The sequence below is a fragment of the Eulemur rufifrons genome, chromosome 1 (genome assembly GCF_041146395.1).
Source record: "Eulemur rufifrons isolate Redbay chromosome 1, OSU_ERuf_1, whole genome shotgun sequence".
Lineage (NCBI taxonomy): Eukaryota > Metazoa > Chordata > Mammalia > Primates > Lemuridae > Eulemur > Eulemur rufifrons.
In genome coordinates, this window is record NC_090983.1 from 35,528,187 (window position 1) to 35,544,556 (window position 16,370).

The 16,370-nt window shown below is 39.0% G+C and overlaps 1 protein-coding gene across 1 annotated transcript in view; it reads left to right on the forward strand.

Annotated features, from left to right (window-relative positions):
• The window catches only part of HECW2 (HECT, C2 and WW domain containing E3 ubiquitin protein ligase 2), a 204,640-nt gene that overhangs the window by 184,338 nt on the left and 3,932 nt on the right, over positions 1-16,370 (forward strand). The window contains exons 23-27 of the mRNA XM_069469056.1: positions 95-224; positions 1,244-1,390; positions 2,075-2,189; positions 4,978-5,063; positions 6,047-6,159. Of these exons, the coding sequence (XP_069325157.1) occupies positions 95-224; positions 1,244-1,390; positions 2,075-2,189; positions 4,978-5,063; positions 6,047-6,159 (591 nt within the window). The remainder of the gene's footprint in view (positions 1-94; positions 225-1,243; positions 1,391-2,074; positions 2,190-4,977; positions 5,064-6,046; positions 6,160-16,370) is intronic.

Consider the following 16,370-nt stretch of genomic DNA (forward strand, 5'->3'; position numbering starts at 1 on the left):
TCTTATCTTTAATTGTAAGTTCCTTCCCTCATGATTCTGGGGTTTTGCTAATAGCCATACCTACATATTTGTTTCCATCTGTTTGTCATCTTAGTCTGTGTGACCTGAGTGATCTAGAATACCTTGATGAAGAATTCCACCAGAGCCTGCAGTGGATGAAAGACAATGATATCCATGACATCCTAGACCTCACGTTCACTGTGAACGAAGAAGTTTTTGGGCAGGTCTGTGAATGTGCACACCTGGTGCCTGAGTGTGGTAATTGAAGGCTGTTGGTTGGTGAAGAGTTAATTCCATGGCAAAGATCAGATGATTATTTATTTGTGGCTTGTTAGGTGATTTAAACTCAGGATCACACACAGTTACAGTAATCTCACTTACAAAGATTATTCTAATGCCAGCTGCAGATTAAGATGCTCTAATGTACAGATTGTGATAACCATTTGTGTTGTAAACAGTCTTCTTGTTTCCAGCTAAAATATCCACAAAAGATATGAGAATATGCCTTGTATAGAACAGTTTTTAAAAGTCTATGCTATTGAATTATTTAATTGGCATTTATATTTAGCTCTCATTCAGATTTAAGAACTGAAATTGATTGTTTTGAAGCTGAGGGAACATATATAATATTTTGGGGAAGGCTTGAAAACAGAGGACATACTGTTTTTGGGTTTTTTTTCCAACGTTAATAGAAGGGTAGGTGAAAAGATTTCAGAAATTATATACTAGTTTATAAGTAATATTCTTCTTTAGGTGTTAATAATTGGCTGGTTTTCTGAATTTCATATGTTTTGAAAGAGAAGTTCTCAACTTAACATTCACTTGAATATAATTCTGCTTCCTTAAAGCAAATCTTTCCTTGAATATTGGCTCTCTAGATGTAGTTGATTCTGAACCTTAGAGGAATTTTTGAAATATTCAAAGAGCAGCAGGCTAGTATCTGGAGCCAATTCATATGCATTTTAAAAGGCATATTTTGTTAGTCAGGATTTAAAACTTAACTTTAGCACCGGCATTATTTTTTTTAACACTAGAGCTTTCTAACATCAGCTTAATGCCTGGTTTTTGCTGAACATCACTGCGTGCAGTGCTCCACATGTAGGGGGTCACGCCACCTGCTTGTGGGATGCACCTGTGGCAGGGCTGGGACAGGTAGCTGGATGATTGCAGCTCACTGGTAGCAGTGTTCGTATAACATCAAGAGTATTGCTTTATGGTCATTCCGTGTGTTTTTATATCTCAGATTACCGAACGAGAATTAAAGCCAGGGGGTGCCAATATCCCGGTCACAGAGAAGAACAAGAAGGAGTACATTGAGAGGATGGTGAAGTGGAGGATTGAGAGGGGTGTTGTACAACAAACAGAGAGCTTAGTGCGCGGCTTCTATGAGGTAAAGGCAATCAGCGGTAGTGGGGTTTCGCAGCCTGAGAGCAGTGATGCCACGGTCTGGTCCATCTTCCTGTACTTGACACGTGTAGATTATTTCCATTTTCTCTTCTGCTGTGTTTACTGTTGCTCTTTCAATTTAAAAAGTCCAATATTTTTTCCCATATGTTTCAAGAGCACCAAAAAAAGTTTAATGTACTTGTTACAAGAGATCACTGAAATAGTAATCATGACCTGAATTCAAGGAGCATTTGATGATTTAATGACCACTAATAATATCCAAGGCATGCATCTTACTCATGCTTAGATACGGGTAATCAAATCTCATGCTTGATGTGTGAAATGATTATAACTGAGGGCCGATGAGTCGTTACATGTGTTACATGTGACTTTTTCAGTAGGAACACGAGGTCTTTTTCAAAAGAGGAAAAAAAAAACAACCAGATTAATCAGTGGTCAATTCTAAAACAAAAATTCTGTTGAGGCAAATCTCATCAACCTTATACTAAAAAAAAAGAAAGAAAACAAAAACCTTACATTTGTAGAGAGTGTTACAGTTTTTCAAGTGCCTACACAAGGTACACCCATATTATTCCCAAAACTCTATACCCACCTTTTCTGTTGAGGCTTAATTACAGATATTTCTCTAGGTTCTTCAGCCATGCTTTGTACTGTTTTTATTCCATAGGTGGTGGATGCCAGGCTGGTATCTGTCTTTGATGCCAGAGAACTAGAACTGGTCATTGCAGGCACAGCTGAAATAGACCTAAGTGATTGGAGAAACAACACAGAATACAGAGGAGGTAAAATTTGATTTATAGAGGGCTGGATTTTAAGTTTCCAATTAAAGGAAGACCTGGTTCAGCTGTCTGAATACAGGACAGACAAACGCACTTGCACTGTAATCATAGGTCTAATGCAGTCTCCCTGGAGACCTTGGGCAAGGTACATTCCCTTCTTTTCCTACTCACCTCATCTGTCAGATGGGGGAAGAACTGTTTACACACCATCAAAGGATGTCATAATGGTTGGTGAGGAAATGTGACCATAAGAACACTAATTAATTACTTTATGGTGTTGTCAGTGAAGCATCTTGGAGCTAGCATCCAGCTGGTCAGACTCCACCTGTTCTATTTTCATTCTAAAACTTAAAGAGGCACACCCGTTGAGCTTCCTAATCAGCACAGTTTTTCTACAGTTCTTTGAACTACTTACCAGCTATAATTCACCCTTGAAACACCTGAATGGAATAAGACCCAGTTCTCAAAATTCAACAAGTTTATTGGAGAAGCCCTTCTAAATTCAAGCATTAAGTTCAACTGAAAAGAAAACTGTTATAAGTTGAAAACTGTGCTATCTGACATTTCACCAAAATGGGAAGCTTTAGAAGTGCCATTTCTGTAGATCAATACAAATTATAAATTAGTAACTGGGACCAAAGCCATTGAAATTTGATTGTTAAATCAGTGCACTTTGCATCGGACCTGATAGTTAATCCAGAGTTAAAGTTTTATTCAATAATTTTAAGCAAAGAAGGAATACATTTTCTGGAATTTATTGCAGTGATAGAAATTCAGAAATTCATGACAAATACTGATTATTTTCTAGTTTATGTCTTGTTTTTAATTCAAAATGTAAGAGGTTAGTAGTAGTTCTGAACTTGAATAATGAAAAATACAAACTTAACATCACTGAATTAATCACTAGCAGAATAAATTGAGAGCTGAACAGTTCTTCAGTTATCTGTAAGTGGAAACAGAGATTTTTTTTTTTTTAAAAAAAGACAGTTTTAAAAATTCGGTGTAAAAAATGCCTTAACATTTGCTAAACTGCTTTTGGTTCTGCCATTCTCAGTTCTTCCAGCTCATCCCTACTGCCATGAGCTGGCTTTGCTGGCCCATTTTCTCTGAAAGGCTGTATATATAATTGCAAGTTTTCATTGCTGCTACTTCTGGAATCCAATTGCTGAAATAAGTCTTTTCTAGTCAGCCCCATGTATAATCCATATATGGCTTTAGTTATTATAACTTTGCTAACCAAACTATTTTAACTGAATAGAACACAATTTCTCTGACATACTACAGAACTCACATTTTACCATAAATACTATTAGCTCATGTCTTCCCTCCGGGAGATTCTAAGAGCAAGGCAGTTAGTGGAGTCAGCCATTTTTGTATTTACACAGTATAAAGTTTTATTCACTAGATCTGACTAATCAAGGACCTATTTCTATGGTTATTGTAAATCTTATCAAATGAAATCCTTGAGGGGGGCAGGAAAAGGGTGAGATCTTCAGCTGCCATGTGTGCTAACCCAGCTAGTTGGCACTGAATGAAGAAGTGCTGTGTTGCCACTTGCTGTATGTTCATACAGCAGCTGCCACTAGAGAATATGATGAGACATATTCACTCTTCCTCCTCCAAAAGGTTGGCACAAACAGTAGAAAAGAAGCAAAAAGGGGCTGATTCATAAGGTCAGAAAACTTTAAAGCTACAAAGAGCCAATGCACTTATTTTATAGTTAAGAAAACTATTTGCAAGTAATGAATAGCTGGTCTTTGCCAAAGGCTGGACACGGACCCTGTGTGTCCCCGTGTCCAATCCAGTTTTGTTTACTCTTTACTTGGATCCTTTTCTTCTCCAAAGGGGACTATTCATCCCTGATGAAATGGTAAACAATAAGGTGAAATTCCCCCCCAAATTCTACAATTACTGAAACTTGAGGGAAAATTCAGATTAAAATAATTTCTACTCACCTTCTATTTTGGACTGATGACTCAGAAAGTAGCTTTTATGTACATTAAAACATGTCTATTAACTGGTTTGAATCACTAATTATAATCTTAATCCTTGTCAGCCTTCTCTCTGAACTTAATAAAGGTTTTGGAATGTACAACCGCTGCCTTAACCCAGTGTGAGATGAAATTTTTGACATTTTATTAAATTCTACTAAAGGATGGAACAAAAGTAAAATTTAGTTGATGATTATTTAGGATTTCTTGGTTGGAGGAATTAAAGGTCACTTTTCCTTTTTATTAATAAATCAATGTGAAAGTATTAAATAATTCTATTTTAAAATATAAATATTATATGCAGCTTTTAAAAGAGCTTACAGTTTTATATGTATTTGTATAAATTATTTGGTTAATGTGTCTCTCCTCTACCAACAGCCCTGGTAGGGTCTGTTTTCTTTGCTGTTGTACCCCAAAGCTTAGTACCGTGTTTGGCATACTGGTGCTCAAAAATTGTTTCTTATGTAAATGACAAAAAAAAGCTAAGCATTTCCAGTAACAGCAATTATATTTTACAGAAATGATATGGTTAAAATAACTCATTTGTTATTCTTCTCTTCTAGTTTCATTTAGTGACATCTAAATGAAAGCAGACACATCTTGGTTTCATTTAGTTTTATTTTTGTTTAACTTCTGACACTCATGATCATATTTACTATGCTATTCCCTAGTCTTAATTACAGACAACCTTTATAGAATCCAAGATGATGATTTATGTCTGGGAGGTCTTTTGACACGTATCTTAGTGGCTTAAGATAGAAGAGTCAAAGTAATATGGGCCTTTTTGATTGGTTTGATAGGATACCATGACAATCATATTGTAATTCGGTGGTTCTGGGCTGCAGTGGAAAGATTCAACAATGAACAACGACTAAGGTTGTTACAGGTAAGATGCCATTAATTAATATTTTTAATGTGTTAATATAATTATTGTTGGAAGTGTATATTTTTAATAAGTGCTAAGTATTCTCCATAAATACATGCCATGTTTATCTGGAAATATGGGGTACACCATTTCTAGACTCTTCTGATTGCATGGTTATGTGACTCCATCACCATGCAGAACACGACCAGCCAAGTCATGAGAGTTGTGAGGAAGTGCCAAGTCCAGTCCAAGAATCCCAGTAACAACATCTTTCTTCAGTACAGTTTGGTCCCTGTAGCGAGAGGCATGCAGGTTACCCACAGTGTAGGCCAACATTTCTAGCAGAAAGAGATGATCTTCAATCCATGAAGAAGGGCCCCAGTGCCTTGTTAAAGAGCCCTTTCTTTTCCTTCATCTAACTTTCCACAAACTTGAGAAAACAACGACATTCAAGAACACTGGGAACACTAGCTTGTTGTTTTTTTGTGGTGTTTATAGTCATCCAGGGCAATTGCTGGTTGATTGCAGCTAAAGAAATATCAGACATGAAGAATTCTCTCGGACACTCAGGCAGAGCCTTACCAGTAGACTGGGTCTTAGCTCCTTTGGATTAAGGGTCTGGACCTCAAATTTGAAAGCCCAGAAATTCTATTTTTTTAATTCACCCTGAGTTGATGAGGGAATATGCTGAGTAGACTCAGGTTAATTGATATACACCCACTTTGTTCATCTATACTGGGAAATATGCCTGGATGCAGCTTCTGAGCTAGTCCGCTACAAACCCTGCACATCACCTTTCCCTGTATGATGCGTTGCCCTTTCTTAGTATTCTTCTCCGCTGTTTATCAGAATTCTTGTGTTACGGTTACTACATCCCTATAAAGTTTCGTCTTCCAAACTTTCCCACCAGCTCTTCCTCAGGGGCTCTGCACGTGAATGATGTGATGCATTTCCCGGCGGCTGGTCTCTGGCTTCACCTTCTCTTCTGTTTTTTGGGTTGCTAGTTTGTTACAGGCACATCCAGTATTCCCTACGAAGGATTTGCTTCTCTCCGAGGGAGTAACGGCCCAAGAAGATTCTGTGTGGAGAAGTGGGGGAAAATCACTGCTCTTCCCAGGTAAAATAGAAAACAACATTTCTTTACTGTTACTGTGGTGTTTTGGGAGACCTGACCTTATGTGTATATTGATTAATTACTGTTTTGATGTTTAAAATTTGGGAGAGTGGAAAAAACTTTTAGAATGAATTTTTCTCTGATTGTCTTTCTAAATGAAAGAGAAAGAATGATTTCTCTGGTCACATTTAAAATACATACATCTATATCTTAAAATAGAAAACACAGCAAAAGCAAAGCATTCATTGGTCATCATGCTTGTGGCTTCTTATGACTGTGGCATAATCTAGATGTTTCCAGAAACTCTAGTTGTAAGTTTATATTAATAGCTACTGAGAATCCCTTCACTAAAAATCACCATTGTGGTTTCTAAAGAATATTAAATCGAGTGAATGTGCTCTATACCTCTTTAGCCTGTGTCATACATGTCTTAATTCCACATTAATGCTCTCTGCACTGCATTCTCGTTCATAATTATATCATACATTTCCTTGAAGTGGAAACAAATTGCTTTGCTGTTGCTGCTGATAAAAGCCTGAGACTGGTAATGTCGTATTTGTGAAGAAAAAAGTGTTTGAGGTTGAATGGAGATATCTGGAGCTGCAGCAAAAAAAAAGAAAAAAAAAAAAAAAGAAGGGAGCAGATGACAAAAGAGGAATGGAGAAAAATTCACCTTAGAATTCCTTAGAATTCCTCACCTTAGAATTCACTACTGACACTATAGAATTTTTTCAGGTAAAAAGGACCTCAGATTGCCTCTAATTTTACTAATAATAAAACTGTAGTCTGGAGAGATTAAATGATATTAGATACCCCAGGATACCAGCCTAAGTTTCTTGAAGTACAGATGATTTTGAGAAACCTGTTATATTAGTGATGTCAGGTGATATAAGATACCCAAGTGATATTGGGGTACCCCAAGATGTCATCCTGGTCCTTTCAGTACGAGCAACTATGAGAAGTCTGTTTTCAAGGCTTTCTTCTTAGCAATTGCAAATTCTTAGGAATTATATTCTTAGCATCAACAGATTACAAAAAGGGGTGCCGAGAGCAGTGAATAGGGCGAGCTCAAGGGCTTGCCTGGGCCTCGCCAGCCACCTCACACGCTTCACAAGCCGTGAACAGAGGTGCCACATCCAAACACCTGATGTCACCTGGCACACTTCATGTTCCAAATTTCACTATTTAAAAGCTAGTTTATTTGATTTATGCTTGGATAATGGTATTTTCTTCCCTTCGTCACATATTTGTACCTCAAAAGCAGATTTAGACTGAGAAGATTTAGGCTTCACACTTCTGAAAAACTCTTAAGAATTAGTGTCAAAGAAGCAGGAAAGGGCAGATCAATTGTGTCACCTTCTTGTTGAAATATCTTTCTGTAAAGCCACTAAAGTATATGGACTAAACTGTAACAATAAGCAGATATATCAGCTGTTCATATTTAATCACTGTAATTTTCACCAGAGCTGGAGGGCAGAGAGAGGTAATTTGGTATAGACCTGAAGCTTTGGCTTCAAAGAGACCAGGCTTAATGCCAGCTCGCTTACCAGTGGCAGGGTCTTAGTGAGGTTGCTTGATCTTTCTGAGCCTCTGTTTCCTCAGCTACCTTGCAGACTGGTAATTCTGAGGATTAACTGAAATCATTCATGTAAAACACTTAACACTGTCTCTAGTCATGAGCAAGCATCTAGTCAGTGGTGGCCGCCATTGTGATTTCTGGCACCATCATCTATGGTACATACCAGCTGTTAGCGTATTGGAAAGAGCACAGGGTTGGGAGTTGTGAGACTGGGTTCTAGTCCCACCTCTGCCACCAGCTAACTCTGGGACCTTGAAAATCACTTGATCTCTGGGCCTCAGTTTTCTCATCTGTAAAGGGCCAAGAAGGATGGTCTATCAGGTTTGGTTGAATAAGAATTAACACCAAAGGTTGCTGAAGAATCTTGGGGGTCAGTCTGGGTTTGCATTTCTACTTCCCCCTGGATGCTCCAGGAAGCTCATGTGCTGACTCATTGTAAGTGGTGGTGTTCTTCATTACTGTTGCATACACACAGTTGGGCAACAGGCATTGTCCTCTCTTCCTCTCTTCATTATGCCCTAAGGCTGCTTCCACATTCCTAGTTTTACCCAGATTATAAAATAGCACAAATAAAGTTGGTACAAAGTACATCGAGCAAGCAGCCTATTTTCATACCATCTCTTTAACAAGCTCTAACGTTTTGATGAGAGGAAAGAAATATTTGCCTGTTCTACTTCAGAGTTGCTGTCAAATTATATGACCTAGCTAAGAGGCGTGAGCACAGATCTAAGCCCTATGACACACTAGTTATATGATCCTAAGCAAGACCCTAGATCCATCTCTACAAAGTAGGAATAACAATGCTATGCTCAAAGAATATTTGTGACAATTGTGAGATAATGTGTATGACAGTCCTTGGGGAATAGATTTTCTTTGTTCTTTTTTTAACCCTTTATCCTGAATCCTCTGTAAGTCACCATACTACTATAACTGTTAAAATGTGCTCCACAAAAATAACGTACATTTGGAGAGAAAAAATAAAAAGAAGAACATCGGTGTAAGACAGTATAGTTTTATGAGGAGCAGTCTCTTCACTGACAGCACTATCATCACCTTTATAAAATGTGGACCATTAGCTAGATGTAAAAAGATCTGTAAGATTGGTTCTGTTCTAAAGGGATTGTTTTTATTTTATCAAGCCCAGCCCAGTTCTCCTATTATCAGAATAGATACATTGAAGCTATTTTCCTGCTATTTTTTAATAGGTATAAGTTGCACAACTGAATTGCTGCTGGGTCTCAAGTTCAACCCCAATGTGTTTCTTTTTCCTATTAGTATGACAATGTTTAACATTGAAAATGTGACATTGTACACACTGGAGAGAAAAAAAATGGATGGATGTCCTTCCTACTTAAAAAATTAATCCTCTGAAAAGTGCGGCATCATCTCGTGTTGGGCTTGGGAGGTTGTAGCTGGAGGGACGAAGGGGCAGTAAAGGGTGAGGTCCTGCAGTCCTGGCGACTGGCGTGATGAGAGGCAGCGCCTTAGTCCTTCCAGACAGGGATGATGGAGGGCCTCTCAGCCTTCCACACAGGCCGCTGTGAGTCTCATTCTTTTCTCAGATTTCCTACTCTCGCTCTGCGGTAGCGGTGGAGAGCGCTGCCCACAGTGTGAGCCAAGAAGTGTATTAAAGTATATGTGGCTGCCTCTGAAGCCAGTACAAGTTGAGTCTCATGGATCTTTTTTCTCTCTTGTGGTAATAAAGTAACTAGAGACCAGATGATAAATAATGATGGAGGCAGAAGCGTGTCTCCCTCCGTGGAGACTTCCAGCCGGAACACGTGACTGCGCTTCCTCTGCATCTCGGTTGGTGGTCAGCTCTGTATTTTGCATTTCGGTAGAAGACTTCCTAGCCCTGGTGCTTTGATGGACTTTATGAAAAAGGAGTAAATTCATTTTATGGCAGTTGCTCTTAAACAGTCCAAAAAGTAGTCTGCTAACATGCCAGCCTGGAAAATGCAGGGCAATCCTCTCTCCCATTGTGGTACAGAGCTCCCGTGTTCATCCCAAGCTGCTTCCCAAGCAGGGTGTTGGGACAGGATTGGAGAGCTGCAGCCGCAAGGGGTGAGCGTTGGTTTTCACCAAAGGGAAAATGCTCAGTTTTGAAAATGACTATGAATGAAATGCTGACTAAAATTAAGAAATAAAATGCAAGAGTTAATTATGAAATAGGTGCCTTAGTTTTTCCAATGGAATAGAACTTTAAAACATAAAATTATTTTTTCTTAAAGATATGGTAACCTTTTTTTCATTTTTAAAAACTCTGCTTTTTATTCTTATATAAAAAGAAAACTTTTTACAAGAAGCGCCAAGAAACATATGTATATATTAAAATATATTAAATGTATATTAAAATATATACATATATCAATCAAAATTCCACTGCTAAGATAAGCTCTGTTAACATTTTGGACTAGATGGTTTCACTTGTTTCTTCAGATACACACACAAATTTAAAGGCAAAAATACAATCACCCTCCATATACTGTTTAAAACCTGCTTTTTGTTTATCACACATTACTGTGTGACATCTTTCCATGTCATTAAATATTACTCTACAGTATCATCAATAATTCAGTTTTTCCTCCTCTGGTACAAAGAGCATTGTCTGTTGTCAAAGTGAATTATCAGCTAGTCCATAGGAAAATAACTGAGTTCTGAAATATAATCTCACTTTCCTCACTTTAAAAAAAAAAGTCAGAAGAAGTAAGGATCCTTTGGTGCCACCTCTTTTCTAGTTTTCTTTGAGGCATTCCTCCTTGGTCTCCCCGGTTCCCCGCCACCTGCTGCTCAGCTGAGGTGGCTTTTCCCCTGGGCGGGAATTGGCAGTAGATTGTCACACAGCAGTCTGCTCCACAGTTTAATCTCCGATACAAGGTCCTCTTCAACTCCTCGCCCCTCTGCCTTCCCACTTTATTTTACCATTGAATCAGCATGTACTTGCAAAAATAGACCAGAGATAACTCCTAATATCACTATATTAACGTGCTTAAATGTGATATAGCTTTTGGATTGGTCTTTACTTTGAGAGGTGAGTAAATATAAAAACAGATTATATCTAAGATTGTATCTTCAGTACTTAATGTAAAAAATCAAGCTATTGAAAGAGTTTGTGACTATTTAATGGAATGAAAGGAGGTTTAGTTGCTGCTGGCAACAGAGGATAGGATCGTCCAAGTCAAACTGGCTAATGGTCTTTGAGAACTGTTTCACAGGTCGTATTTTAAAATGTGTATTTGTGGGTGACAAATATTGCAACTGTTAAAGAATGCTTATCCCCGCTCCTTCGCCTCAAGAGCAAAAACTAGTTTGGGTTCATCTCTTTCTACCAGCCTTGTCTACAACACCATCCCCATTCACCCTGACTACAGTCACAGCCTGCTGGCTAAACACCCTGCTGTTTCTCCTCTGTACTCCCTGTCATTCATTCATTCTGCACTCAGCAACCGCTGGGATCTGCTGACATGTTAGGGTCACCCCCCTCCCTTGCTTACACCCTCCAATGGCATAGAATAAAATCCAAACTCCTTCCCAAGGACTTTGGGGTGGTGGCCCTGATCTGACCTCTCACTCCTACTTCAACACGCACACTCTGCCCCGACTCATGGCAGTCACTGGCCTCCTTCTAGCTGTTCCCCAAACATGCCAAACTCAATTCTGCCTCAAGACTAGGGACTTGTTGCCTGGGGCTCTTTTCTGCTGGTTGTTCACGTGGTTGACTCTTTATCTTCCCCAAGGACTCAGCTTAGACCAGATTTCCTCAGAAAGGCCCACCAGGCTTCTGCCCCCAGGGCACCTGTCACTCTGTCACACTTTATTTCCTTAATCGGACTTACCTCAATTCAGTCATCATGTTTACTTGTTGGTTTGCTTGTTGATGATCTGTCTCCTCCTCCGGAATATAACCTTGTGAGAATAAGGAACTTGTTTGAATTAAACATGGCTTTGCTCCTAGCTCTGAGCCCAGTACCTGGCACATAGTAGGTTCCCTAGGAATATTGTTTTTAGTGAATTCTTAAACTTGAGTGGTGACTTTGGATCACCCTAGACAAGATCTTCCAAAATGTATCTGAAAAGTTGGGATAAATACTAGTATTTACAGTACGAAGTTGTTTTGAACATTAAATAAGATAGCATAGGCAAAGTGCTTAAAATAAGACCTAACACATAATTCAATAAATTTAGGCTTTATTACTATTGTTCCTAATATCTAGCCTTCAAGGCTAGCCTGGTATTTTACAATCTTCAGGTGCATGAGAAATATGCCACATTTACCCAGGGTATTTATATTCTATGTGGACTTCCAAGAGTCTCTATCCCTGGAACTGTTCTTAAGGGGATCTCTTCTATTGAGTTTAAATTCTTACATTTAAAAAGTATGTACTCTGCATCTTTCTCCAGAGGAATCCACAAGTGAAGAAGTCACTTTCTCAGAGTGCATAGTTTGAAGAGTTTCTTCTGCTAGTTATACTCAGATACAGAAATTCCCATACAGTAACATTCCACATTGTATTTATAGATCCAGGTGCATTTTGACAAAGGTGACCTAATGAGACTTTGGAATAAGACATTAATTAGTTAATAGACCTAATTCTTCTAGCCAGTCTATAGATAACTCATCATGCATTTACTATGTGCAAAACCTTGCAGGAGATATATTTAGTAAATTGATCTCTGTCCATGTGGACCTTAAATATGTTTAAGGGAGGGAAGTAATGGATATTTACATGAACATATAACCAATATCATTGGCCCCAAGTGGCATATCACAAATAGTAGTTGGGGTAGTAAGTACCACAGAATTCCTTTCCATGAGTTCACATTTATTGAACACTTGGTGAGGGTCAGAGGTTGTGCTGTGCCACCATAGGTTACACAAATATTTGTGACCTAGTCTTAGCAGGAATTCCTGCTCTAAACCTCATGGTCTAAGAAGATATTAATGAGGATATTTGAGCAGTTATGAATATTTTTAAAATCCTAACAGAAGCTACACCTTTAATTGTATTAATAAAGTTACCTGGGCTAAGAAAATTATCATTGGATTCCTTTAATTGAATTTTATCACCCTTGTGGGATTGGTAAATTTGGATTTTTCATGCTGATTTCAAGCTCTGAATTCATCTATTCCCTGCACATTTCTTATATTCCCTGCCTTGTATAATGGTACCTCTGCCATCCCACTCGGCACACCCAGTCACTAGCTCCCTTTCATCCATGAAATAAATAGAAAAGGTCTGTGCATGAGCACACCTTGCTTCCTGATGTGGCCCTGCCTCCCGTCTGGCCTCAGGTGCAGCCTTGGCTCCTGTCACTTGGGTACTTGTCCTTCTCAGGTTACCTGATGATGTAGAATGCTTTCTCATGCTTCCGAGACATCTTCTGGAAACATCCTTCTTCTTGTTGATCCAGAAAAACCCCGCACACCTACAAATCCTTCAAGCCTTCAGACAAATGGTGTCTTCTACAAAGCTTTCCCTGACTCTGCTGAGCAGACTGTAACTCACTGTGTTATGATTGTTTGTATGCGGGGCCACTAATTCTCCATACGAATCTTTGGGATTGATTAAGCAAAGGTGCCTCCTGGTCTTCTGGAGAATGCATCCCTGGGCCAGGGCTCACAGTTTGGTGAGCAGAGCCAAAGACTGGATTTTAGTACCCACTCACCCCAGGCAGATCCCCTAGTACAGTGAGTGGACCCTTGAACAATGTGGGGGTTAGGGGCATGTAACTTTTGCCTCCCCCAAAACTTAGCTTCTAACAACCTCCTATTGACCGGAAACCTTACACAAAACACATATTTTATATGGTCTATGTATTATATACTGTATTCTTATAATTGAGTAGGCCAGAGAAAAGAAAATATTAAGAAAATTAAGGAAGAGAAGATATGTTTACTATTCATTACGTGGCAGTGGATCATCATGCAGGTCTTCATCCTTGTCTTCACGTTAGCAGGCTGAGGAGGAGGAGGAAGAGGAGGGTTGGTCTTGCTGTCTTAGGGGTCATGGTTCATCTGTGAGTTTTTTCAAATTGTTGCATATCTCCAAAAATTTTCCAAATATATTTACTGAAAAAAATTCGAATATAAGTGGACTTTTGTAGTTCAAACCCATGTTGTTCAAGGGTGAACTGTACAGAGCACAGGCTGCACAACCTTTAGGGGGTCCATTTGCCTGTGTGGTTTGCTGCCAGAGAGACCAGACTCATCTACCAGAGGACGTGCTTAGCATGTTCAGTCTTATCCACCTTAGTACTTTGTATGGGAACAGCAAGCTTTCAAAATATGGGATATTCAAGGAGCAAAATAATAAAAGAAGTTCTACAGGTGAAAGGGCTTGGGTTCTGCATGAATACCTGTTGGGTCCTGGGTTAGGGGGCCTTGGAAAGCCAGAGAGGAAGGGGAGGAAGGAGAGGAAGCACCAGAACCTCTGTCGATGCACAAAGGAAATCCAGCTTCACCTGTTCCACAGTCCAGCTCCTGGCCCTCCCTGCTTCTTCCTCCAGCAGGGACAACTAGCACTGCATGCGCACCCTGTTCCTTTGGGGGAAGCCTGTGGACACACTTTCAGAGAGGTAGAATTTGGACTTGGTAGGTAAATTAGATCAGGAATACTTACATTTCCAAAGAAATCTTGACAGTGAAGAGTAATATGTTCCAAAATTCCTTAGGAATTCTCCAGAGTGCTTTTAAGTGTTTGTGTGGTTTTTTTTTTTTTTTTATTAATTACTTGATGAAATGGTAGGTAGAGGAGTAAGAAAGCAGAAATCTGCAGGGTGAGGCACCATTGCCAATTAAAAATAAGAGTATTAACACTTTATAAGTTACAATGCAAAAATAAAAAGGATTTATTTGATGCACAGACATTTTATTTCTAGGACTACATCTACTAGATAAAATGTGGCCCATCGTTTTCTCCTCCCTCTCTCTCCCTCTTATTTTAAAATTTTGATGGTAATCTCTTCTTTGTCATATATTTTGGGTTTTTGTAAGGTACCAAAAATGGCCTCTGGAAAAATGGGGAATAAATGAATAAGTAAGAACATTGACACACACAGAGAGAAATACATTAATGAATGAACCAGTCTATGGAAATATAGACATAATTGTGATACTTTTGGCTCACTGGATTTGGATAATTGACCTGTCTATCTATAGGAAAGAAAAAAGGGTAAGCATATGTCCTCCTGGTTAACATTTGAAGAATCCAGAAAGCACCAAGAGATCTATTAAGTCAGACCAGATGTCTGGAGAATTTTTAAATCTTCTTAATATTGGTGCCAGCATGATTTCCCAAAGATGGGTTCAGACCTGCTAGCCTTGAGTGGTTCTGGCTGCATAGATTAAAATGAGGTAAACTCATTATAGCTTTAGTGTGGCTGGCTTTGAAAGATTTGAAAAATGTTCTTTTATTGAGACTGAATAGCTGGATGTGCTTTTGCTGCCAATATCAACACAGTCCCAGGGCCCTCCTGTTATTTTCTACTAGAGTTTTCTTAGGACATGGAATGGGGTGGGGGTGGGGGTGTGAAAAACCTCAGAGGATTGTGTTTTGCTTTGCTTTTTTTCTTTTTCTGTTCTTGGCTCATACAGCAAGTTGGTGGTAAATATTGGGCAATTTATTTAACCACACTATTCCTCAATTTCCTTATTAGCAATGCTGTCTTGTTTATAAGGAGTTTTGAAATTTTTGCAAGCACACAGAACACTGGTGCAAATATACAATACAGATCTCTTATTTCTGAGCCACTTGATACCTCTCCAGTAGTGGAGACCACCTGCATCAGACTCACTCGGAGTGATTGTTAAAATGCAGATCCCCAGGCCCCCCCCCCCCACCTTCTGATTTAGAATCTCACAGGGTGCAACCAAAAATCTCCATTGTAAATAGGCTCCTGGGGTGATTCTGAGGCACTTCAAAGTACTCCTTTGAGTATCTCTGCTTTCTGTTAAGTCTGAGATTGAACTAGATGATTTGGTCACTTGAAAATCCCCTGGTATCTCCCAGGATTTTCTGGACTGACCCAATCTTAGCAGTTTTCCCCCAGAGCTACTGCGTATTCTAATTGAGTTACTCGTTTAAAAAATATCTGAAGCTTTATTTTGCCAATCCCAGTCCTCAAAATGTATGTAATCTGGTAGGATGTTGAGGTCTAGCAGTTCCTAGTCAGGGGTGAGATGAAGTTAACACATAGGCTCCAAAAGTAAAAGAGTAGTTCCAGTGAGCTTTTGTCTCCCTGCTTTCAGTTTAATGTTGGACTTCCCCAGGGAGACCCGAGGTTGAGGTACTGTTCTTGATTTGGCCACTGACTCAGCTTTGACCTTGGAAAAACTATTTAATCTTTCTGCACAGTTTCCCCTCTACAATATATGCTTTCTCAATCCTAATGAAATATTTTCCAGAGGAGCTGTTTAGTTTATTGAAGAAGAAAGTTGTATTATGGTAACCATATGTCACACAACCATATGTAAGGCAGTGATAGCCTTAGATTATGGATCAGTAATGATGAGGATGTCTTACAACTAAAGAATAGCAAAAAAGGTTCCTCCCCTTGTGTTGATAACTGAAAAGAGTACTCAGGCTTGTGGATTTACTGGATAAGGTACAATAGCATCTGCAAAGATACTACAGAA